The 25675-nt window shown below is 43.8% G+C and overlaps 1 protein-coding gene across 1 annotated transcript in view; it reads left to right on the plus strand.

The window, feature by feature from the left end:
* Window positions 1–25675, plus strand: part of myo10 (myosin X) — a 105239-nt gene that overhangs the window by 73559 nt on the left and 6005 nt on the right. The window contains exons 16-32 of the mRNA XM_079285468.1: window positions 110–178; window positions 344–426; window positions 797–905; window positions 1318–1398; window positions 10101–10225; window positions 10540–10654; window positions 14860–14966; window positions 15094–15318; window positions 15722–15761; window positions 15947–16897; window positions 17211–17331; window positions 17614–17857; window positions 18602–18697; window positions 19304–19397; window positions 20120–20175; window positions 24851–24993; window positions 25417–25608. Of these exons, the coding sequence (XP_079141594.1) occupies window positions 110–178; window positions 344–426; window positions 797–905; window positions 1318–1398; window positions 10101–10225; window positions 10540–10654; window positions 14860–14966; window positions 15094–15318; window positions 15722–15761; window positions 15947–16897; window positions 17211–17331; window positions 17614–17857; window positions 18602–18697; window positions 19304–19397; window positions 20120–20175; window positions 24851–24993; window positions 25417–25608 (2851 nt within the window). The remainder of the gene's footprint in view (window positions 1–109; window positions 179–343; window positions 427–796; window positions 906–1317; window positions 1399–10100; window positions 10226–10539; window positions 10655–14859; window positions 14967–15093; window positions 15319–15721; window positions 15762–15946; window positions 16898–17210; window positions 17332–17613; window positions 17858–18601; window positions 18698–19303; window positions 19398–20119; window positions 20176–24850; window positions 24994–25416; window positions 25609–25675) is intronic.

Here is a 25675-nt window from a genome sequence, read left to right on the forward strand (position 1 = left end):
CAGACGTGGTTTGTGACATGAAGTCTCTCTCTCTCTGTGTGACGTTGTTCTGTTAACGACGTCTCTGTCGGTCAGAAGTAATCAAACCGTTTCCTTTCTCTCGCTGCAGAAAAACTCTTTCTACGTGAAGCCTCGTGTCGCTGTGCACAGCTTTGGAGTCAGGCACTATGCAGGGGAGGTAATGTGCTGCATGTTTTATTTTAGGGTACTTTGTGTGAAGACACAGTTCATATTACAAAATGTCATCACTTTAAACTGATTCATTTAAACTGAGGAGAGGAAACTCACCTCCTCTTCTGTGTCCCTGGTGAACTCTCTGCCGCCCCCTGGTGGCCGGCTGTAGGTGTTGTACGACGTGAGGGGGACGTTGGAGAAGAACAGAGACACTTTCAGAGACGACATCCTCAACCTGCTGAGGGAGAGCAGGTAGATCACAGACGCCTGTTTCTCTACTGTAACTCACATATGTTACAAAGAGAGTTCAATGCCGTGCTCAGTGGCATGTTGATCCGTGTGTCCAGACGTCATGAGAGCAAGAAGTCAAACTGACGACCATCTTCCCTTTAATAGAAGAACATGTTGACTCTCCTGCTTCTAACGTGACCCTTTTTCAGATCAAATTATTACAAGTTCAGTTGATTATTTGTATCTGTGGACGGCTCCGCAGCCTCACCACATCAAAGCTGTTGATTATTCACAGACTGCACCTTTATTCAGCACGATTTCCACTGTTTGTGACAACATTCAAAGTATTTCTCAGCGAGTGTTCCAACTGTTCCCCCGTCGCGTTCCTCAGGTTGGACTTTGTCTACGATCTGTTCGAACACGTATTGAGCCGAAACAAACAGGACACTCTGAAGAGCAGCTCCAAGCACAGGCGGCCCACAGTCAGCACCCAGTTCAAGGTAAGTCACAAACACACTCTCTTCAGACTCTGTCGGTGCTGAATACAATACAGACCGGGCTGATGTGGTGCAGCTTAGACCACAACAGTCCTGGTTCACCATCACAGTTCAACAACCCTTGAAGAAGTCTTTCTTCAAAAAGGGTTCTTTAGATGGAAAGGGTTCTTCAGAGTGGTTCTGGGTAGAACCTCAGCCCTTCAGCAAGAAGCCTTTTGAAACCCTAACTTCTCAGGAATATTGATATATTTACTACAGCAGCATCAGTAGGTGTAGTACCACCTCTAGTATGAGTAAATGTAGTACACATACTAGTAGTCACAGTATTATAAGCAGTAGCTGCAGTCGTAGTAGTAGAAGGAATAGTAGTGATGTCAGTAATACCACAGTAACAGAAGTGTTTGCTTTGTTGCAGGATTCTTTGCACTCCCTGATGGCCACACTCAGCACTTCCAACCCGTTCTTCATCCGATGCATCAAACCAAATAAACACAAGGTGAGTGCAGATATTCACGCACACACACACACACACTCTCACACACACACACACACACTCTCACACACACGCACGCACGCACACACGCGCACACGCGCACACACACATGCACACGCACGCACACGCACGCACACACACACACATGCACACGCACGCACACACACACGCACACACACACACACACACGCACACGCACACACTCTCTCTCACTCACTCACACACACACACACACTCAGTTATTACCCTTGAGCAAACATTGGCAGGTTAAGACGTCGGAGCTGATGTCAGTCGTTAGTGATAGTTGCCTGGTCATCAGTGATGTTTGATGTTGACGAAGTGATCTGTCTCCCTGCCTATTGGTTGTCGGGTAGAGAGTCATCGATATGTTCAGCAGCTGACTGAGGACGTTTCTGTCACCACAAGGTATCTGGAGATTAACCAGCAGGTGAATCATGGCAACTTTTTTTAAGGGAAATTCGTCCGGCAAGTTTTCTGATCCCAGCTCAGGTATTCTTCGGGTAGAAGTTTCTCAAAACGTTTACCAAAATCCCTGAATTAAAGCATCTTACCAGCTGTTGACAATGTTCACTATATATTTATATAATGTACAAAATACTGTCATCTGCAAACCATGGAGGTCCAACTAGAAGGAGTTTGTGAAAACTAAAATCATTCTCAGTTCTGATTTCCTGTGAAAACAACAAATATATACAACAAATATATACAACAAATATATACAACTCCATATGAACAGAAGTAATCTGAAACCGTTTCATACGGCTACACAGCAACGTGAAGTATTGAAGAAACTAAACACGGAAGATATAACCAGAGTTTAGCAGCTTTGGATCAGTGGGAAGAGACAGTTAATGGGATGACTTGCAGGATGAGTTCACGTCACACCACATGAAGCATATAAGTGAGGAGATCAAAGGTCACAGCATCTTCACAGTTATATTCAGTTCAGAGAGAGGCATGCTGGGTAATGAGATGCATGAAAGGGGAAGAACCATCGTTCTGTAACACCGCCGCACCGTCGTTCTGTAACACCGTCGCACCGTCGTTCTGTAACACCGTCGTTCTGTAACACCGTCGTTCTGTAACACCGCCGCACCGTCGTTCTGTAACACCGCCGCACCGTCGTTCTGTAACACCGTCGTTCTGTAACACCGTCGTTCTGTAACACCGTCGTTCTGTAACCCCGTCGTTCTGTAACACCGCCGCACCGTCGTTCTGTAACACCGTCGTTCTGTAACACCGCCGCACCGTCGTTCTGTATCACCGCCGCACCGTCGTTCTGTAACACCGCCGCACCGTCGTTCTGTAACACCGTCGTTCTGTAACCCCGTCGTTCTGTAACACCGCCGCACCGTCGTTCTGTAACACCGTCGTTCTGTAACACCGCCGCACCGTCGTTCTGTATCACCGCCGCACCGTCGTTCTGTAACACCGCCGCACCGTCGTTCTGTAACACCGTCGCACCGTCGTTCTGTAACACCGTCGTTCTGTAACACCGTCGTTCTGTAACACCGCCGCACCGTCGTTCTGTAACACCGCCGCACCGTCGTTCTGTAACACCGTCGTTCTGTAACACCGTCGTTCTGTAACACCGTCGTTCTGTAACCCCGTCGTTCTGTAACACCGCCGCACCGTCGTTCTGTAACACCGTCGTTCTGTAACACCGCCGCACCGTCGTTCTGTATCACCGCCGCACCGTCGTTCTGTAACACCGCCGCACCGTCGTTCTGTAACACCGTCGTTCTGTAACCCCGTCGTTCTGTAACACCGCCGCACCGTCGTTCTGTAACACCGTCGTTCTGTAACACCGCCGCACCGTCGTTCTGTATCACCGCCGCACCGTCGTTCTGTAACACCGCCGCACCGTCGTTCTGTAACACCGTCGTTCTGTAACACCGTCGTTCTGTAACACCGCCGCACCGTCGTTCTGTACCACCGTCGTTCTGTAACACCGTCTTTTTGTAACACCGTCGTTCTGTAACACCGCCGCACCGTCGTTCTGTAACACCGTCGTTCTGTAACACCGCCGCACCGTCGTTCTGTATCACCGCCGCACCGTCGTTCTGTAACACCGCCGCACCGTCGTTCTGTAACACCGTCGTTCTGTAACACCGTCGTTCTGTAACACCGCCGCACCGTCGTTCTGTAACACCGTCGTTCTGTAACACCGTCGTTCTGTAACACCGCCGCACCGTCGTTCTGTACCACCGTCGTTCTGTAACACCGTCTTTTTGTAACACCGTCGTTCTGTAACACCGCCGCACCGTCGTTCTGTAACACCGTCGTTCTGTAACACCGCCGCACCGTCGTTCTGTAACACCGCCGCACCGTCGTTCTGTATCACCGCCGCCGCACCGTCGTTCTGTAACACGGACTCACATCGTTCTCATTGGACTGAACGGCCTCTTGATGGAGATGCTGCTATTTGTTTTCAGATATCCACACAAGCATTGCAACTCCTAAAGCTTTCCAGCTAAATTCTAATTTTGATAAGTAAATGATGACATTACAGTATTTGTCTTCATCATTTTCTTTATCTTTTAACTTTAAGCGTTGTGATGTGTAGACTCTGTGTGTGTTATATGCTGAGAGGGTTGAGTTTGTGAAGCAGGCAGCATTAAACATGAAGACATTTTCCTTTGTGTCGGCAAAGAAACTCCAACTGTCAGTCCATCACCGACGCTCATCCAATGCAGTCGCCCGTCACCACAGCAGCCATTGTTGTGTGTGTGTGTGTGTGTGTGTGTGTGTGTGTGTGTGTGTGTGTGTGTGTGTGTGTGTTTTGACAGTAATAACATGTGACTGTGGAGGCTGATCACAGTCTATTGATGGTGACTGGACCTGAGTTGGCAGCACATTGTGTGGAGCCTTCAGTCTCATCTCTCTCATTACTGTCAGTTTAAAGGCTCCGGCAGAGCTCCGGGGCCCCGGCGCTGACTCAACCTTCGTCCTGTTTCTTTTTAACTCGATGAAGATGAGAGCAATCAGCTGGGACCATCTCGCTTCTTCCTGCCACACAGGAAGTGATGCATGTCTGTTATATTCCAGTCAGGCTGATCAATACCACAATATTCATGAGACTTTTCAAACTATCCCAAACTAACCACAAATAGTTTTGTCAGTTTTTAAATCACATTTTGCATTTGCATTTTCTCCTTATTTTCTCTATGTATGTGTGTGTATATACACATATATAAGTGTGTGTATATATATATATATATATATGTATAGATATATATATATATATATATATACATATATATATATATATATATATATATATATATGTATATATATATATATATTTATATATATATATATATATATATATATACACTGCCAGTTGGCTGGTAGTTGATGTTCAGCCCAGTTCAGCCAGTCTGAGGCAGCATCACACCAGTGAGCTGCAGTGAGTGGACACCAAAGTCAGCGCTCCATGTTTGAATGTAAACAGGCTGCTCTGTCTCTCTCTCTCGCTCTCACACACACACACACACACACACACACACACACACACACACACACACACACACACACACACACACACACACACACTCACTCACACACTCTCTCTGTCCGGACCTACAAGTGGCACAAATTAGCCTCAGCAGGAGCTGCATTGCCGTGGCAACCACGGCCCTCCCTCTCCACACAGAAGGGGGGGGGGGGGGGGGGGGTTCTGGGTTTGAAAGCCTTTGTTTGACTCTGTGGTAGCAGTGTATGTGTGTGTGTGTGTGTGTGTGTGTGTGTTGGGAGCAGAGACACAGGGAAGTTTTCTGTCCTTCTCCCGTTTCTCTCTGATCTGAAGGAAGCGACGCTCCGAGCTGCGATGCACGGTGAGACCCGAGGCTTGTTCTTCATTGAAATGGGAAGCGGTGCGTTCGAGCGTGCCGCTTGTTGCACGGGGTTTTTGAGCGTCCAGCGGAGGGTTCAAGTGCTGTGGAACGAGGAGAGACGCAGCGGTTTGTGTTCGGCTACATGATACAGATGCACAGAGAGAGTCGCTCATCGTTTCAGGCTTTTCAGGCAGTTTGATTTCCTGTGTTTTGCACACAGAAGAGTCGAGTTTCTCTCCGCTGAGGAACATTTAGAAAGAAAGAGCAGAGATGTCATGTATCGCATGTCCAAATTCATATCCACTCTGCTGCTCAATCAGCTTCAACTTTTGGAGACGCAGCAGTGATGTTATGGACGGCTGCAGTTTTAATTTTGCACGGAGCTTGAATTTGGTACAAAGGTGAGAACACTGGAACACAGTTTCTGTAATTATTCTACCGATCCAAAGATCCTGCAAAAGAAGAAGATGCAGCTGCTTTATTCTTTATTGATTAAACTGCAGGAATGATTCTTCGCTGTGCTGTGCTGTTTCATAACTCCGTGCTGTGGAGCAACAGACCCTCAGCTTCCTGTTTCTCGTCTCCTTAATTGGACTCGAAGGCTTTCAGAACCAAACTGATCCGCATCCAATTTCGGGAAAAGGGAAACGATGAAAGATTAGAGCCTGCAGGTCTAACCGCTGTGTGAGAGCACGATGACTGTTACAGCCTGATCCGTGCTGACGGCATAACGAGCAGACTGTTCCGTTAATGACATGATTGTCGGGGGAAAGTAGTTCCTCTGGCGACTGTTGTGTAAGAAGAGCTTCGAATGGGATCGTTTGCCTCCTGAATTCAATGGTTGTGATGCAAAGATGGGAAATAACATCTGTGTGTCTTAAGGTGCCGATATTTTAAGATTTGGTGTCATCTTGAACCCCTTCTGTTGTGTTGAAATCACTTCGTGTGCGACTCATCTGTTGAGCGAACATGCCGAACGGGTTTGCTTGCTCCCACATTTCTGAAATGTGAGAATTTGCAGCTTTTATTCACATTGTTTTTTACTCTTTTCCTGCATTTTATTGACTGAAACTACTAATTGATTCATCGAAAGAGTAATTGACAGATCATTCGATAACAGAGAGAAATGGTTCGATGCGCCCGTCGATCATAGCTGCTCTCTGTCATGTTGATGTTCTGAAATGTCTCTTTTTCAACCAGGAACGAGAGCATTGAACAGTGAGCTGCAGTGTGGTGCAGTCAGTGCATCTGTCTGTTATTTATTGTAGTTCAGAACGTTCTTAACCATGACCAGAACCTGCACAAAGAAGCTGCAGAGCATCTTCTTTACAGCTAATGGAGACTTAATTGATATCTGGTTTTAGTTTTTATTGGTTCCGCCTCATCGCTCTACCTCCTCAGTCGCTCTACCTCCTCATCGCTCTACCTCCTCAGTCGCTCTACCTCCTCATCGCTCTACCTCCTCAGTCGCTCTACCTCCTCATCGCTCTACCTCCTCAGTCGCTCTACCTCCTCATCGCTCTACCTCCTCAGTCGCTCTACCTCCTCATCGCTCTACCTCCTCAGTCGCTCTACCTCCTCATCGCTCTACCTCCTCATCGCTCTACCTCCTCAGTCGCTCTACCTCCTCAGTCGCTCTACCTCCTCAGTCGCTCTACCTCCTCATCGCTCTACCTCCTCAGTCGCTCTACCTCCTCATCGCTCTACCTCCTCATCGCTCTACCTCCTCAGTCGCTCTACCTCCTCATCGCTCTACCTCCTCAGTCGCTCTACCTCCTCATCGCTCTACCTCCTCAGTCGCTCTACCTCCTCATCGCTCTACCTCCTCAGTCGCTCTACCTCCTCATCGCTCTACCTCCTCAGTCGCTCTACCTCCTCAGTCGCTCTACCTCCTCATCGCTCTACCTCCTCAGTCGCTCTACCTCCTCAGTCGCTCTACCTCCTCATCGCTCTACCTCCTCATCGCTCTACCTCCTCAGTCGCTCTACCTCCTCAGTCGCTCTACCTCCTCATCGCTCTACCTCCTCAGTCGCTCTACCTCTGCAGCTTTCCTTTGTGTCATTCATGTTTTTTGAGAACTCAAACCCACAAGAATCCTCCTCCCAACGGGCTCAGGCTTAAATCCAGCGGGGTCGGGGATTTAGGATGGATTTATGTCCTTCTCTGAGCGGAAAACATTGTTTCCCCCAAAAATCAGCTCAGAGAAGGAGCCCCGACTGAGCAGTGAGTGATAATCCCACATTCAGACCTGGACGCCCAGAAGCAAACAGGACTCCTGACAGAGAGACACGCAGGTCTTTGGGTTCTAGATGCTCTCAGATGTTCTTAGTTTAAAGCAAGAATGTTGATCCTTGTAGAGATCAAACGAGTTCAAACGCCTTTAACTTTATTAAAGGTAGAACAACAACATATCGAGACATTTCTCTGCTATTCTTTATAAATAGGATTGTAAATTGAGAACCACTCAGTTTGGGACAGCAGTTGGGTGATACATCCATCAATATTCAAATGTGAGGTTATAGAGTTCAGTCAGTGGCAGAAACTCATTTTGGTGCAGAAGAAAGTATAAAACTCTGAAGAACATTCCGTGTTATCCCAAAGGTGGCCTGAGGAAATGAGAAAACCAAATCTCTGGCTGATGAATCCAGTTATCTGTCGCTGCCTCTCGGTGCTGCTGAAATGCAATTTCAACCCAATATGACAGTTGCTCACACACACGATCCAGATTAGAGCATTTGGACAGAAAGGTGTAAGAACCTGTGGACCGAATGGACACAGATGGACATCCTCACTTCATCCGGGACTGTTCCAGTCTGTTCAAACTGCTTTCTATTTCCTCCTTTGAGGGGTCATGAAATCCATGGAATCTTATGAATAGTTGTTGAAAATCAGCTACAGAATGACAAATGATGAAAGTACAAAGACTCCGGATCATCTCCGTAGCTTCTTGCTGCTGTTGAACGATGGTCGGCTCATCATCCTGATGTCTTCCCCCGCCGGTTCCCAACCCCCTCGGGGGCGGACCGCCACCACGCCCCCCTTTGTCCCCGTTGAATGCCCCGAGTCTTTTAGCAGGGACGTCGGGCTGAGGAAGGACACAGCGTCTTTACCCCTCGGGCTGCTGTTGTCCCGCCCCTGTAGAGGCCAGAGGTGGTCTGTCTGTTGTTCTGAGTTGATGGACGGTTGATTTAATATGTGGACAACTGAACGCATAAAGAGGCAAAGTCCTTCCCTTCCAGTCTCTCCCATGGAACCGTATCTGTAAGAATAGGTACAGTAGCCAATGACGAGGGAAAAATATTATTTTCTGTCCTGTTTAAATTGAGTTTTGGGCAATTTTCTCCAACTTTCTGCCAAATATTCCAACCGTGACACTAATTTCTGAGGTACAAAGGCTGAATTCATGTCAGTTTGAGCTTTTTATTCTCACTTCAGGCAGCTTTAGTTGAGTCATTACCAGAAATACTGAATAGAAAAGGACAGAACGGACCTGACACAGACAATGTGATGAGTGAAGTGAGACAGCGCAGTGTCTCCGGCAGCTCTTTGACACAGCATGGAGCTTCTCTGTGTTCCAGAGGCCGAACTAAAGGACGAGGAGACATTTCAATTCACCGGGTTGACTCCCACAACGAGCGGCTGTTGACGTCCAAGAATCTGAGCGAGAAAAGGAGGAACCGCTGGAGGTAGAAGACAGGAGGGCAGCTTCCTGACCCGCTCGGCTTTGTAAGCGCTGCGGCCCGGCCGCATGCAAATGTCCGTTTATGCTAATGAGGCAGTTAAAGGGCCCCATTCAGTCCACTCAGTCGAGATCTGGTGGTGAATTGGCCTCCCGTCATCTCAGCGGCTCAAATGGGCCATCAACGGGCGATCAGGGGAGATGTGCACTGGATAAAGGGGGCATTACGAGAGCTATGAAAGCCCACTCTTATCCTGAGCACCCCCAACCCCCCAACCCCCTCAACCCCCTCAACCCCCTCAACCGCCTCAACCCCCCCAACCCCCCAACCGCCTCAACCCCCCCAACCCCCTACGCCCACTGAGGTTACAGGGCGAGAGGGGTCCTCGAGAAAATGGCCTCTTCATAATGGTGTCTCAATGCCAAGTGTGTGTTTTGTTGGAGGGGTTTTGATTTGTTGCTGCCCTCGTGCGCACTTCTCTCTCTGGGTTCAAGGCTGTGAATGAGTGGTATGCGGGGTTGTGTGTGTGGGAATGTGTGTATATGCGTTTAAAGGGATGGGAGTGGCGTGTGGTTTTCCTGCAGACGTCACATGACGTGGTTTGACAGATTCAGCACTCAAAGGGATTTAAAGAGCTCTTTGGGCTCGTAGTTCTGGTTTTAAAGCATGCGAGTCTGGTTCAGTCTCAGGGTTTCCATCAAACAGCTCTGATGAAGCCTCTGTTGACACAACAACATCAAACTTACATTCGTCAGAAGGACACAGCTTCCTGGATTCTTACCCAGAATGCAAAGTTCAATACAGAATCATGAACCCTTTCAACGCAGCAGAGCATCCTGTGAAAGAACACGTTCAGAGCTCTAAACAGGACCCGAGTCACAATCCCAAATCCATCACCACAGCTGTACAAAACAAAGTGACACGAGTGCTGCATCAGAGACCACGATGTCCTGATGACCGATACTGGAAGAGTGTTGTGAGAGCAGCTGATGCATTGATTACATGACACAGGAACATTCATGGACGTTTGCTGTGGTGTTAACGTTCACTTATTACAGATTCTTTCACGTAACACACTTGATCACTATTTAAATATCTATCAGATGTGGCTGTCCTGCAGTCAAACGGCCTCGTATTCATCCTGTTTGTCACACGCGTCTGCCTCTAGATGCCTGACCAGTTCGACCAGACGTTGGTTCTGAACCAGCTCAGATACTCCGGCATGTTGGAGACGGTCAGGATTCGACGCACCGGGTTCCCCGTCCGGAGACCTTTCCAAGACTTCTGCTCCAGGTTTGTCCCGACACCGAGACTTCCAGCACCGTCGTCATATATTACATGAATACATCATCCTTTATTCTGATGTGACGGATAGAGAGATAGCTGCTCTGTTGAAACTAAAGCCAGTTAGCAATTTAAGAAACCGAAATAAGCTGCAGGTGTTTAATTCCAATGCTCTACAAATAGTATCACATCCTAAATCAGTGTATTAGAAAATAACTTTGTTTAGAACACCAAAAAAATGATATGCAGACTAGATCCTTGCTGCTTCACCATGAGAACCACATCCTGAGCTGGACGGCTGCTTCCCCTCACCTGCTCTCCAGGTACAAGGTGTTGATGCCGGGCGCGGTGATGCCGGACGACCACAGGGGGAGATGCGTCCAGCTGCTGCACCGCTACGACAGCAGCAGCGCAGAGTGGCAGCTGGGAAAGACCAAGGTGAGGCGCCGATGTTCATCTTTCATATCTTTGTCATTTTTATGGCGTTTGATCACTTAAATTTGAAAAATTATGAAATATCTTGAGGTCTTCAGGGGCCCTCGTTCGGGCCGGATCTGGTCTGCTGGGGTCCTGTTGTATTGCCTCAGGTCTCTGATTGTTGCTTTTTAGTTTGACTCTTTTTTTCTACTTTTCTGTACCGTGTTTGACATTTCTAATCTCATTTCCAAGGTTTTCTTGCCAAGACGGCAGAATAAAAGTGAACAAATCACATAGAGCGCAGCGAGCAAAACACCCTCTCACTCTGAGAACAATCACAAAAGGCCTCCAGGCCGCTAACACGCGCTGTCTGAGGCTCCTTTGGCTCATTCAAAGAAATGTGTCGACGACAGAAACAGTTTCTCCCTCAGATTTTGCTTTTCCTGTCAATCAGCGGTGGGAAACATCCCTCCTGCTCGCTTCTCTGCAGCTGAACTGACTTGTTCCTGTCAAATCCCGAGCTCCCGATTGTCCCGCCGTTCGTTCCGCCTCCGGCTCAAAGCGTCCGATCGCTTTCATTCCTCTCTCACATCAATACGACTGGATGCAAGTCTTGCTTTCGCCAAACCCTGCTGGCTGCCCTCCAGGCTTAGTTTGGCTTCAGGCGTCTTACAAGAAATACAACTCGATGAAACCATTCCAGAGCAGGTGTGTGTGTGTGTGTGTGTGTGTGTGTGTGTGTGTGTGTGTGTGTGTGTGTGTGTGTGTGTGTGTGGGATCATATATAATTGAAGTCCAGAGCATCTGAAGCGTGGAATCCAACAGTTATTGGATCCAGTCTTCATCCCCCCGGTCTTCTGCTCTCTGCTTCCACTACACCGGATCAGAGAGGATATACCTACTGCCAACGTGTGTGTGTGTGTGTGTGTGTGTGTGTGTGTGTGATTGCTGTGGGGAAATGACAGATGGGGGACACAGATCCCTCATCACAGCATGACTGTGTGATGCTGTGATGAGGTGACAGCAGTGGAGGATGGCTGAACGGATGAATGGTCATTATTGTGTGTGTGTGTGTGTGTGTGTGTGTGTGTGTGTGTGTGTGTGTGTGTGTGTGTGTCCAGGACCAACAATACCACAAGAAGCTGAATTAAGAGTCACGTGTCACCTGAATGATTAGATATTAGCTCAGTCTATCTTTTCATCAATTGTTTACACACATTCATGTATTTGCACTTTAAAAGAGAATCTGAATGACTCACCAAACAATAAAAAAATGACCATAAATCGCAGAATATATTAATGCTTGTTACGGTAAAAGAAAATAGTTCTGATAAAAAAAAAGATCATGCAAACATTTTTTGAAGATGTAAACGTGGAACCTTTTTTCCACCAGAAAGTGCAAAACAAACTAAAAAGTGATGTCCGGGACGACCCTGTGCCAGTTGAAGCTCCATGTTGTCAGGAAATATGATCCTCAGTACGTTCAATTTGGATTCATAATGGCGTTCATTACAGCATACATTTTTTTTAACAATCAGAAGTGGGCCTTCAGTTATAACAGGTTGAGATCACCTGCTTTAGAACATCCATCATGGCCGCTGAGCGAGCCCTTTGTCGAGCGTCTCTCAGCACTGAAGCGCCGTTCCTGCTGCTCTGACTTGCCTGTAAACCGTTAAATCACTTCTATTACCCTCGGAGGGATTCGTCCACTTTGTCCCGCCGCCTCTCGCCTCCGGCTCCTTTTCAGTCGGCACATGTCCTCGCTGTTGTCCAACTCTTACAACCTCAGACTTAATTTCCTGGAAGTGATGTGGCTCTTCGTGCTTCCCAGGGTTCCGTTCTGTCTCTGCGGGCCTGACCCGTCACGGCGAGCGGCGCTCCCCAAAGGCCCCGACGGCAAGAATCAAAAGTGCGCCGAGGCTTAGCGCGGCTTTTGTCCCGCTAATTAGCATAGCAATGATTAAAGAGGATTAGTCGTTCAATTCATTCGGATGTAAATGTGTGCACTCTTAACCGAGCATGTGTGAGTTCGTGTTGGAAGTTGTTTATTAAAACGAGGTCGTGTTTTGTGTTTTATGTTTGCGTGTGTCTTTTCTTGTGTGTGTTACGTCGTGGGGACTTTAATCTGATCACACATTATTGGGACCCAGTCCTCACGAGGCTGAACTTTTTATTTCATGTGTTGTTTTGCAAGTGCACTTGAATGTGTGTGTGCGTGTGTCTGTAGCACACAGATAAAAAGTTAATTTACTGAACAACATAAGCTTGGACAGCAGCACTCCACAAGCACAACCATTCTCAGTTTCCATTTGTCTTTCTTTGGATAAATGTATTTTTCTCAATATATATTCATGTACTTACATCAAGTATATTTTATATACTTATTTTTTCTTATTATGTTTCATCTTCAACACCTCTAAACCAGCAGTGTGTCAGCTTTTTGCAGGTTTGCACCTGTCCTTAGTAATAGTATATATATACACAGCAGTACTGTTTCTTCTGCTCTGAATACTTCTACCACTGTACATGTAGTACTTTTGTTCTACCTCTGAATAGAGGAATTATCCAGCTGCATCGGCTGGTTTTAGAGTTTTAATCTGCTGTGACGGCTTTCACTGCTGCTGCAAAGTCTTCTACAACCTGAACATTCAGGGGAGACACTGCTGGTTTTGTGTGTATGGATTTGTGTGTGTGTGTGTGTGTGTGTGTGTGTGTGTGTGTTTGTGTGAGTGCACGTGCTGGGCCATGTACTGCATGTTTCCTCGTTAATTAACCTGCTCGTCGGTGACGTTCCAAATCACCCAGGCGAGTTTACATTTCCTCCTGAAAATCTCATTAGTGCCTCACCACTGAGGATTCAACACTCTGTCACCCTGCCAACAGCACACACACACGCACGCACACACACACGCACGCACGCACACACACACACACACACACACACACGCACACACACACACACACATCATTCAACAGGAGAAAGGCAATCTGTGCCGCTGTTCCCCCCGTAGCACCGTGACATTTCCCTGCCGTCTCTGTCGCCCGAGACCAAACGGCCCATATCTCATTTTCCTCCCTCCCTAATCGGATTACCCCCCCGGCGTCCCTCAGCGGCCTCAGTTTCTCTGTCAATGGACGACGGCTCGGCTCCTACCGCGTGCAGCTGCCTGTAAAACAGAAACAGTCTTTTCACGGAGAGCTGTAGCCGAAATCACCGGCCGCAGTTTAGCAGAGGGAACGGAGAGGAGAGGAGATCTGGGTTCGATTTATCGTCGGCCGCTTTGTTCGCTTCGATTGTTCTTGTGGAACGGAGTGCGTGTTAAATGGGGATGTTATAGGAAAGAGGAGGGACTGTCTCTCTTTCATTCTGTTCACTTGCAAATTCAAAATGTGTGTGTGTGTGTGTGTGTGTGTGTGTGTGTGTGTGTGTGTGTGTGTGTGTGTGTGTGTGTGTGTGTGTGTGTGTGTGTGTGTGTGTGTGTGTGTGTGTGTGTGTGTGTAGTACAGCAAATGTACTGGATACACTGTGTTAAACAGAGGCTGGCAGATATATGTTCATATTATACTCTTATAAATTAGTCACATGTATAAATGACAAGTAGGTTTATAGCACAGATACATTTTCACATTATTACTATTTGGTAGCGCGACTGTAACCTGCATGTGAAGCCTTGTTCCTGTAAACGTCTGGTCTGATGATAAGCTTTTAAAAAGTAATCTGGATTAACTCCAACATTTAATTGACTTTACTTTTTCAACTGTTGTTTGACTTTTATTCACGAAACTTCTAAAAAACAACACATTCATTGTTAATGAAAGTGTCGTAGACGTGAAAAAATGCGTTTGACACTGAAATGATGTCATACAAACATGTGATGAGATGATTGACACATTAATATCATGCAAACATTTATCTCTCTTAAATCAAAGACAAAATGACAAGAAAAGAAATAAAAAGTCATGTTGTTGATCTTTAATGATCTCCTCATCAGCCCCATCTTCTCATTTTATTCTAAGAATATTCTCTTTTTTTGTAATTGAACAGTTTTTGCCTGTGAATGCACATTTTGAAACATTAATCGATTCATTTAAAGTGTGTGTGCAGCACTGGTCTGATGAACAGGGATAGAATAATTAATGGTTTGTTCTTTGGCCTCTGTCCCCTTCGTCTCCCTCCTTTGTCCTCACTTCCTCTCTCCCTATGTCGTCCTCCTCCTCCCCCTCAGGTGTTCCTCCGGGAGTCTCTGGAGCATCGCCTGGAGAAGCAGAGGGAGGTGGAGGTGCTGAGGGCCGCCGTGATCATCCGGGCCCACGTCATGGGCTACATGGCGCGGTACGACTCGAACTTTAAAGTTAAATCGATCAGAAACAAGTCTAGAACAAGTTAGTTCTGACCCAAAGTCCCGTTTGTTGGCTGATCGTGCTGATTTGCCGACGCTGTCCCCCCCACACACACACAGGAAGCAGTACAGGAAGCTGCTGCAGTGCATTGTGGTCATCCAGAAGAACTACCGGGCCTTCTACTGGAGGAGGAAGTTCCTGCTCGTCCGCCGGGCGGCGCTCACCTTCCAGAAGCGCTTGAGAGGCCAGCTGGCCCGACGGGCCTTCAGCCAGCTGCTGGAGGAGAGGAAGAGGAGGGAGGAGGAGGAGAGGAAGAGGAGGGCGGAGGAGGAGCAGCTGGAGAGGTGGGCTAGTCAAGTAAAAGGAGGAGTTCGTGGTATTTGGCGTAGAAATTCTCCCAGTTGCTGCTCTCATGTAACCATTAAAACCCTAAATACTGTCATGGCTGCTGCATTTTACTCGTTACCTCTCAGGGCCGTGTGCAGTTCAAATGAAGGTAGTTTGCAGTTCGGATGAGCAGTTATAGCCACAATGAATGAGTCATGAGTCTAGTTTTTGAACTTAATATTTACACATATACTGTTGTTGTGTGGATTGATGTGTCTGGCCTTTACAATCTGTATTCTTGATCGGTTTTATGGGATTTTAATGCCACGATGAGACGGGAAATGAAATGACTTGTTTTTGCGGTAGAATCTTATCTCTTACCGTCAGTCAGCTGACGTCCGTCTGTTTGTGTCTCTGCAGGGAGAGACAGAAGCTGGAGGCTGAGAGACTCGCCAGAGAGGTACGATGACACACCATTATTTCGGAGTTCATTTTTATGATTTTAGATATTTCACTGATCATTTGTTTGCCAGTTTCTAAACACGTTCAAATGGTGCATTTCATTTCAACAAAGATTTAATTCAGATGACCGGACGTGTTTCTGTCACAGAGTTTTCATGTTTTTCTCTTTTTTTCCATCCTCAGGCTGAGGAGGCCAGACGACTGGAGGAGCTTCTTCTGGCTGAGGAGTTGGCCTCTCTGGCTTTGTCTCAACCTGCAGCAGCAGCTTCAGCGGACACCTCGGAGGAGCCGCAGTTGGCGGAGTCGGCGGAGGCCCTGGAGGAAGCGTCCGAACCGGACGAGGCAATCATTCCTCACGAGGCGACTCAGGTGGAGGAGATCCTGCGGCTGGAGCGGGAGATCCAGTCGCTGCAGAGGCAGAAGGAGCGTCAGGAGCTCTCCCTGACGGAGGCCTCACTCAACCGGCTGCAGCTCCTCCGCGACCAGGAGCTCCGGCGCCTGGAGGACGAGGCGTGCAAGGCGGCGCAGCAGTTCCTCGACTCGCTGAACTTCGACGAGATCGACGAGTGCGTGAGGAACATCGAGAGCTCGTTGGGAGTCGGCGAGGCGGAGGAGAAGGAGAGCGGACGGAGGAGAGGCAACGAGGAGGAAGAGGTCGACGAAGGGTTCGAGGCGGATGACGAGGCCTTCAAGGACTCGCCCAACCCGAGCGAGCACGGCCACTCGGACGGCCAGCGGACGAGCGGGATCCGGACGAGCGATGACTCGTCTGAAGAAGACCCGTACGCCAATGACGGTGTGACCCCACCGCTGCCGCCAACCGCCGTGCAACACCAGCCTTTACCGCCGGTGCCCCCACCCTGCCACGCCGCCTCATCCGGCGGGGACTCGGCCTACTGTCACCCACAGGCTTCGACCGAGGCTCCGTCCGATGACTTGGTGGAGCTCATACCGCCGGACGAGGACTCTGACTTCGACCAGGACGACTACGACGAGGGCGCCATCGTGTCCAGTGGCAGCGTGGCCTTCTCCAACCCTCGCAGTGGCCAGTGGTCTCCTGACTACCGCGGCTCTGTTGGCACCTACAACAGCTCAGGAGCCTACCGCTTCAGCTCGGAGGGGGCGCAGTCGTCGGTGAGTTGGTCCCAGGCGGCAACCGCCGGTTCTGCAGAGTGAAGAGTCTTAAAACCTGCATTCTCTCTAATGTCCACCAGGGGGCGACTCCTCTGGTTGTATAGAAGTCTATAGAAAATGACTCTACTTCTCTCTTGATTTATTCCCTCAGTAAACATTGTAAACATGAGTTCATGTCTCAATCTCTAGTTTCAAGTCTTCTTCAATCCTTCAATATATGGTAACATCGTCGAACTCAAGGCTTCATAACATTAGTCCACAAACCAATGGGTTGCACATCCTGAACGTCTCATTGCTGTTGTTTTTATTCCAGTTTGAGGACAGCGAGGACGACTTCGACAGACTCGACACCGATGACGAACTGTCGTACCGGCGGGACTCCGTCTACAGCTGCGTCACGCTCCCGTACTTCCACAGCTTCCTCTTCATCAAAGGTATCCCCTTCAGTACTTACGCTTCTTTAGAAAAACATTAAAGGACTGAAATAACCTCTGACTTCTATAGTCCACGAGGCGAGATGAGTCCTTCTTTGGAGCACTATTGGAGTGTTACTTCGTGCATTTTGAACCTTGTTTACGTCCCTGAACTCTCACAATGGAAATAAAGAAACGTCGTTTTTTTACGTTTCTGACTTACTCACAAAACTAAAATAGAATGAGCAGCACAACCATTTTCATATGTTCAGACGAGTGTGACGACGTGCGTTTCCTCTGCAGGCGGTCTGATGAACACGTGGAAGCGGCGCTGGTGCGTTCTGAAGGACGAGACCTTCCTGTGGTTCCGGGCCAAGCAGGAGGCTCTGAAGCAGGGCTGGCTCCACAAGAAGGGAGGCGGCTCGTCCACGCTGTCCCGCCGCAACTGGAAGCGCCGCTGGTTCGTGCTGCGGCAGAGCAAGCTCACGTACTTTGAGAACGACGGCGAGGACAAGATGAAGGGGGTGCTGGACATGCACGACGCCAAGTAAGGACCAATCGCACCAGCTCAGGAATCTCATGTGTGATGTCATCAAACATGGCCGAGTCAGTTTAAAGACCTGAAGACATCAAATTTGTTCACTTTTTTATCTTTTATTGCTGGCAACAATAACTAGTATCAATTATTAATACTTTATTACTTCTTAGTAATCAAACAGAATGGGGAGTGGGCGGTAATTGGTGTTGGTGAAGCTCATTTACATTATTGCGTGTTGGACGTGCAGGCTGAGATTTAGAATTAAGGAAACGGACACAGCTAGACATCTGACATCTGAAATGATCATAATTACAATATTGTCTCGATAACTGGGATGCAGTTCTTCTAATGACCACTAGATGCTGATTTTACAAGAACAGTATTGAAGTAACTTGAAGCTTCTTTTCTAGAAGTGTAAATCCAGAACCTTTGTGTCTTTCTTACATACATTTATATTCTTCTTTTGTTTTTCTGTTGGTTGTTTTGAAAATGATTGAAACTATTGAAAGTGTAAGGTTACTTTAGGACTTTATTATTTTTATTGCAGGCTTTGTCATTGCACCCTTCATGACACACTATACTATGACATCTTTTAATACATTTCATGGCCAAACTGCCTTTTTATGACGTGCTGTACTATAAATTGATTTTTTAAATGTTTTTTTTTGCAGTAAAGATGAATTTCAAGCCGAGCCCTCGAAGGAGACACACTTCTGGAGAGATTGATCTGTTTCTGTTTCTTGTGATCTGCAGAGAAATCATCGATAACACCGGTAAGGAGAACGGAATCAACATCGTGATGCCAGAGAGGACCTTCCACCTGATCGCAGAGTCCGCCGAGGACGCCAGGTACATCGTGTTTCTCCCGTTATTACCGTTTAATGTACGCTGTGTATCATCTTTCATGCAGAGATGAAGTCCAAAACATTACAATGCTGACGTCACACTTATCATTCTACTGTTATCATTTCTCCGTTACATTTACTTTATTTCTACACACACACATGTATTTATTATCCCTGCGTTCTTACTGTACAGTCTACACATAGATAGTAATAGGGATGCATTAATACAACATTTTCCGAAAGGTTATATCTTGGACTTGAATTTACACTGGACGAATGTTAATTTCATCAAATGAAAACTCTTTTTACATCTGAGAAACAGAGGTGTGTCAACTTCAATATATTTAACATTTGATGGCAGATGAAACGAAAGCAAATGAGGCTTAAAATACAAAATAATTTTGAATATAAATCATGATACACTATCCCAAAATAAATTGTTCCTTTGATGTTGATGCTCATGCTGACGTTGATGTTGATGATGATCCTCATGCTGATGCTGATGTTGATGCTCATGCTGATGATGCTCATGCTGACGTTGATGTTGATGTTGATGTTGATGCCGATGTTGATGCTGATGCTGATGCTGATGTTGTCTCCGTGTTTACAGCCAGTGGTTCAGCGTGCTGAGTCAGGTCCACGGCTCTACAGAGCAGGAGATCAGAGAGATGCACGACGAGCAGGCCAACCCCCAGAATGCTGTGGTGAGTACTGCCGGGGAAGCAAAGCTCTCATGTGAAGAGTCTGAATAAATGCTCAGATTTCTACCTGATTCCGCTGCTTCACACATAACATGTCACATACACATATTTTCTGCATCTGTTTTTGGCTAAACCAGAGGAAAAGACATCAGAAACGTCTAAATATTTAATCACATTGATGCAAAACAATCCTGATCCTTGATGTACAGCATGGACCACTGTGGTCTAATACATCCAGTGTACACAGTTACGCTCAGGAACATTACCATGAGCAACAGCTAATAACAACAACAACAACAAGACATAATCAATTACACTTAATACATCTCCACACGATGCAGCGTCTCTTTAATTCGAGCAAACCTGCATCTGCTGACATCTTTACATCCAATAAAGCAGATTCTGATCTTTCCTTCAGTTTCCTTTGACTTTGACTGAGTCATCATCTGAACAATGTTCGGTTCATTCTGAATCCACTCGACCGCGTTTGTTTGTTCTTTTCTATTCTGTTGTGGTCGTTTGTGTTGAACAGCACACAGGTGTGTTGGTAAAGACACATCTTGTCTGTGTGTGTGTGTGTGTGTGTGTGTGTGTGTGTGTGTGTGTGTGTGTGTGTGTGTGTGTGTGTGTGTGTGAGAGATAATTGGTTTCCATGGGGGCAGAAGAAGGTCAATCTCATTATCCCAACCCTGAACGCTGTGACTGAGCCTCCTCTGTCTCTTCAGGGCACGCTGGACGTGGGGATGATCGATTCGGTTTGTGCAGCAGATAATCCCGAGAGGTGAGGACCTCGTCTTCAGTCACGTCTCGTCTCTGGCTTTTCTTTGTGCAGACCTGCTGCACACACTTCTGTTATTATTTAGTATTTGAAGTGTCTGTTCGATAAAAACATTTGAATGCTCATTTTAACGGTCACGTTAGGTTCAATAACAGCTTTAATAACAGCTTTAATGACAGCTTTAGGAACAGATTTAATAACAGCTTTAATAACGGCTTTAATAACAGATTTAATAACAAATTTAATGACAGCTTTAATGACAGCTTTAATAACAGATTGAATAACAGCTTTAATGACAGCTTTAATAACAGCTTTAATAACAGCTTTAATAACAGATTGAATAACAGCTTTAATGACAGCTTTAATAACAGCTTTAATAACAGCTTTAATGACAGCTTTAGGAACAGCTTTAATAACAGCTTTAATGACAGCTTTAATAACAGCTTTAGGAACAGCTTTAATAACAGCTTTAATAACAGCTTTAATAACAGATTTAATAACAGCTTTAATGACAGCTTTAATAACAGCTTTAATGACAGCTTTAATGACAGCTTTAATAACAGCTTTAATAACAGCTTTAATGACAGCTTTAATAACAGCTTCAATAACAGCTTTAATAACAGCTTTAATGACAGCTTTAATAACAGCTTTAATAACAGCTTTAATGACAGCTTCAATAACAGCTTTAATAACAGCTTTAATAACAGCTTTAATGACAGCTTTAATAATAGCTTTAATGACAGCTTTAATAACAGCTTCAATAACAGCTTTAATGACAGCTTTAATAACAGCTTCAATAACAGCTTTAATAACAGCTTTAATAACAGCTTTAATGACAGCTTTAATAACAGCTTTAATAACAGCTTTAATAACAGCTTCAATAACAGCTTTAATAACAGCTTTAATAACAGCTTTAATGACAGCTTTAATAATAGCTTTAATGACAGCTTTAATAACAGCTTCAATAACAGCTTTAATGACAGCTTTAATAACAGATTTAATGACAGATTTAATAACAGCTTTAATAACAGCTTTAATAACACATTTAATAACAGCTTTAATAACAGATTTAATAACAGCTTTAATAACAGCTTTAATGACAGCTTTAGGAACAGATTTAATAACAGCTTTAATAACGGCTTTAATAACAGATTTAATAACAGATTTAATAACAGCTTTAATAACAGCTTTAATAACAGATTGAATAACGGCTTTAATGACAGCTTCAATAACAGCTTTAATAACAGCTTTAATGACAGCTTTAATGACAGCTTTAATAACAGATTGAATAACAGCTTTAATGACAGCTTCAATAACAGCTTTAATAACAGCTTTAATGACAGCTTTAGGAACAGCTTTAATAACAGCTTTAATGACAGCTTCAATAACAGCTTTAATAACAGCTTTAATGACAGCTTTAATAACAGCTTTAATGACAGCTTTAATAACAGCTTCAATAACAGCTTTAATAACAGCTTTAATAACAGCTTTAATGACAGCTTTAATAACAGCTTTAATAACAGCTTTAATGACAGCTTTAATAACAGCTTTAATGACAGCTTTAATAACAGCTTTAATAACAGCTTTAATGACAGCTTTAATGACAGCTTCAATAACAGCTTTAATAACAGCTTTAATAACAGCTTTAATGACAGCTTTAATGACAGATTTAATAACAGCTTTAATAACAGCTTTAATAACAGCTTTAATAACAGCTTCAATAACAGCTTTAATAACAGCTTTAATAACAGCTTTAATAACAGCTTCAATAACAGCTTTAATAACAGATTTAATAACAGCTTTAATAACAGCTTTAATAACAGCTTTAATAACAGCTTTAATAACAGCTTTAATAACAGCTTTAATAACAGCTTTAATAACAGCTTTAATAACAGCTTTAATAACAGCTTTAATGACAGCTTTAATGACAGCTTCAATAACAGCTTTAATAACAGCTTTAATAACAGCTTTAATGACAGCTTTAATGACAGATTTAATAACAGCTTTAATAACAGCTTTAATAACAGCTTTAATAACAGCTTCAATAACAGCTTTAATAACAGCTTTAATAACAGCTTTAATAACAGCTTCAATAACAGCTTTAATAACAGATTTAATAACAGCTTTAATAACAGATTTAATAACAGATTTAATAACAGCTTTAATGACAGCTTTAATAACAGCTTTAATAACAGATTGAATAACAGCTTTAATGACAGCTTCAATAACAGCTTTAATAACAGCTTTAATGACAGCTTTAATGACAGCTTTAATAACAGATTGAATAACAGCTTTAATGACAGCTTCAATAACAGCTTTAATAACAGCTTTAATGACAGCTTTAGGAACAGCTTTAATAACAGCTTTAATGACAGCTTTAATAACAGCTTTAATAACAAATTGAATAACAGCTTTAATGACAGCTTCAATAACAGCTTTAATAACAGCTTTAATGACAGCTTTAATAACAAATTGAATAACAGCTTTAATGACAGCTTCAATAACAGCTTTAATAACAGCTTTAATGACAGCTTTAATAACAGCTTTAATGACAGCTTTAATAACAGATTTAATAACAGCTTTAATAACAGCTTTAATAACAAATTGAATAACAGCTTTAATGACAGCTTCAATAACAGCTTTAATAACAGCTTTAATGACAGCTTTAATAACAGCTTTAATGACAGCTTTAATAACAGATTTAATAACAGCTTTAATAACAGCTTTAATGACAGCTTCAATAACAGCTTTAATAACAGCTTTAATGACAGCTTTAATAACAGCTTTAATGACAGCTTTAATAACAGATTTAATAACAGCTTCAATAACAGCTTTAATAACAGCTTTAATGACAGCTTTAATAACAGCTTTAATGACAGCTTTAATAACAGATTTAATAACAGCTTTAATAACAGCTTTAATAACAGCTTTAATGACAGCTTCAATAACAGCTTCAATAACAGCTTTAATAACAGCTTTAATAACAGCTTTAATAACAGCTTTAATAACAGCTTTAATGACAGCTTCAATAACAGCTTTAATAACAGCTTTAATAACAGCTTTAATGACAGCTTTAATGACAGATTTAATAACAGCTTTAATAACAGCTTTAATAACAGCTTTAATAACAGCTTCAATAACAGCTTTAATAACAGCTTTAATAACAGCTTTAATAACAGCTTCAATAACAGCTTTAATAACAGATTTAATAACAGCTTTAATAACAGATTTAATGACAGCTTTAATGACAGCTTTAATAACAGCTTTAATGACAGATTTAATAACAGATTTAATAACAGATTTAATGACAGATTTAATGACAGCTTTAATAACAGATTTAATAACAGATTTAATAACAGCTTTAATAACAGCTTTAATAACAGCTTTAATAACAGATTTAATAACAGCTTTAATGACAGCTTTAATGACAGCTTTAATGACAGATTTAATGACAGATTTAATAACAGATTTAATAACAGATTTAATAACAGCTTTAATAACAGATTTAATGACAGCTTTAATGACAGCTTTAATAACAGATTTAATAACAGCTTTAATGACAGCTTTAATAACAGCTTTAATGACAGATTTAATGACAGATTTAATAACAGATTTAATAACAGATTTAATAACAGATTTAATAACAGCTTTAATGACAGCTTTAATAACAGCTTTAATGACAGATTTAATAACAGATTTAATAACAGATTTAATAACAGATTTAATAACAGATTTAATAACAGATTTAATAACAGCTTTAATGACAGATTTAATAACAGATTTAATAACAGCTTTAATGACAGATTTAATAACAGATTTATAACAGATTTAATAACAGATTTAATAACAGATTTAATAACAGATTTAATAACAGCTTTAATAACAGATTTAATAACAGCTTTAATAACAGATTTAATAACAGATTTAATAACAGATTTAATAACAGCTTTAATAACAGATTTAATAACAGCTTTAATAACAGCTTTAATAACAGCTTTAATAACAGCTTTAATAACAGCTTTAATAACAGATTTAATAACAGCTTTAATAACAGATTTAATACCAGATTTAATAACAGCTTTAATAACAGCTTTAATGACAGCTTTAATGACAGATTTAATAACAGATTTAATAACAGCTTTAATGACAGATTTAATAACAGATTTATAACAGATTTAATAACAGCTTTAATGACAGATTTAATGACAGCTTTAATGACAGCTTTAATAACAGCATTAATGACAGCTTTAATAACAGCTTTAATAACAGATTTAATGACAGCTTTAATAACAGTTTTAATAACAGATTTAATAACTGTTTAATTACAATGTTTTCATTTAAAGTTTGTGGAAGATATTTTCGTCTGCCAGTCAGAGAGTTCTAATCAGAAGAAAGGTCTCTCTAACATCTAGAAGCAGCCAAATGAAATCATATACTGACTACTATCATGACGTCAGACTATGACTTATTAGGACTAGAGTATGACTTTTTCATGATTTTTCAAGACGTACTATACTATGACTTGTTATGACTTTGTATTAAAGAATCATAAGAAGTCATGGTACAGTGTGTCATGAAGGAAACACAGCACAGTCCGTCTTACTGTGTCATAACAGAGTTATGTTAGATTCTTGTCTTCTCTCTTCTTCCTCTGACCGTGAACTCTGAACCGTCACAGGCCGAACTCCTTCGTCATGATCACGGCGAACCGCGTGCTGCACTGCAACGCCGACACGCCCGAGGAGATGCATCACTGGATCACCCTGCTGCAGCGCTCCAAAGGAGACACCCGGGTCGACGGCCAGGAGTTCATCATCCGAGGTGACGGCTCGACGGCTCGACGGCCCTTTACCCTCGATGCCTTTAAAGGGCGGCTCCGGGGCTGGAGTCCGTCCCAGAATGCATTTCAGGCAGACATATAGATCAGATTCACAGATATGAACAATGCTAGAGCAACAGCAGCAGGTTTGTTGTGGAAGCCGTTGACTTATTGGGTTCTCTTTACATTTTAAACTTGTTCTACTTTTTACTTAAAGTTCTGCTTTGCAGTGGAGTCGGCGTGGCAGCTCACACCGAACTCCATCAACGTGTTGAGCATTTATCTGACAAACAACACAAACCTGACGAGTTAATGATTATTATTATTGTTAAACTGCAGTTGTGCTTCCACAATAGTGTTGTGATTGCTGCTGCAATGTGGAGCCGACTGTAAACCTTTTGTCCTGATTCCTTTGTTTCCACCAGGCTGGCTGCACAAAGAGATGAGGAACAGTACGAAGGCCTCGCTGAAGCTGAAGAAGCGCTGGTTCCTGCTTACCCACAACTCCCTGGACTACTACAAGAGCTCCGAACGTAACGCGCTGAAGCTGGGAACGCTGGTGCTGAACAGCCTCTGCTCGGTGGCTCAGCCGGACGAAAGGGTCTTCAAAGACACCGGTGAGGAGAAGGAAATGATATTATTCACATTAATGCTTCACGTTCTTCCTCACAGTCAGAAGCCGCC

Source organism: Melanostigma gelatinosum, assembly GCF_949748355.1.
Source record: "Melanostigma gelatinosum genome assembly, chromosome: 15".
Classification (NCBI taxonomy): Eukaryota; Metazoa; Chordata; class Actinopteri; order Perciformes; family Zoarcidae; genus Melanostigma; species Melanostigma gelatinosum.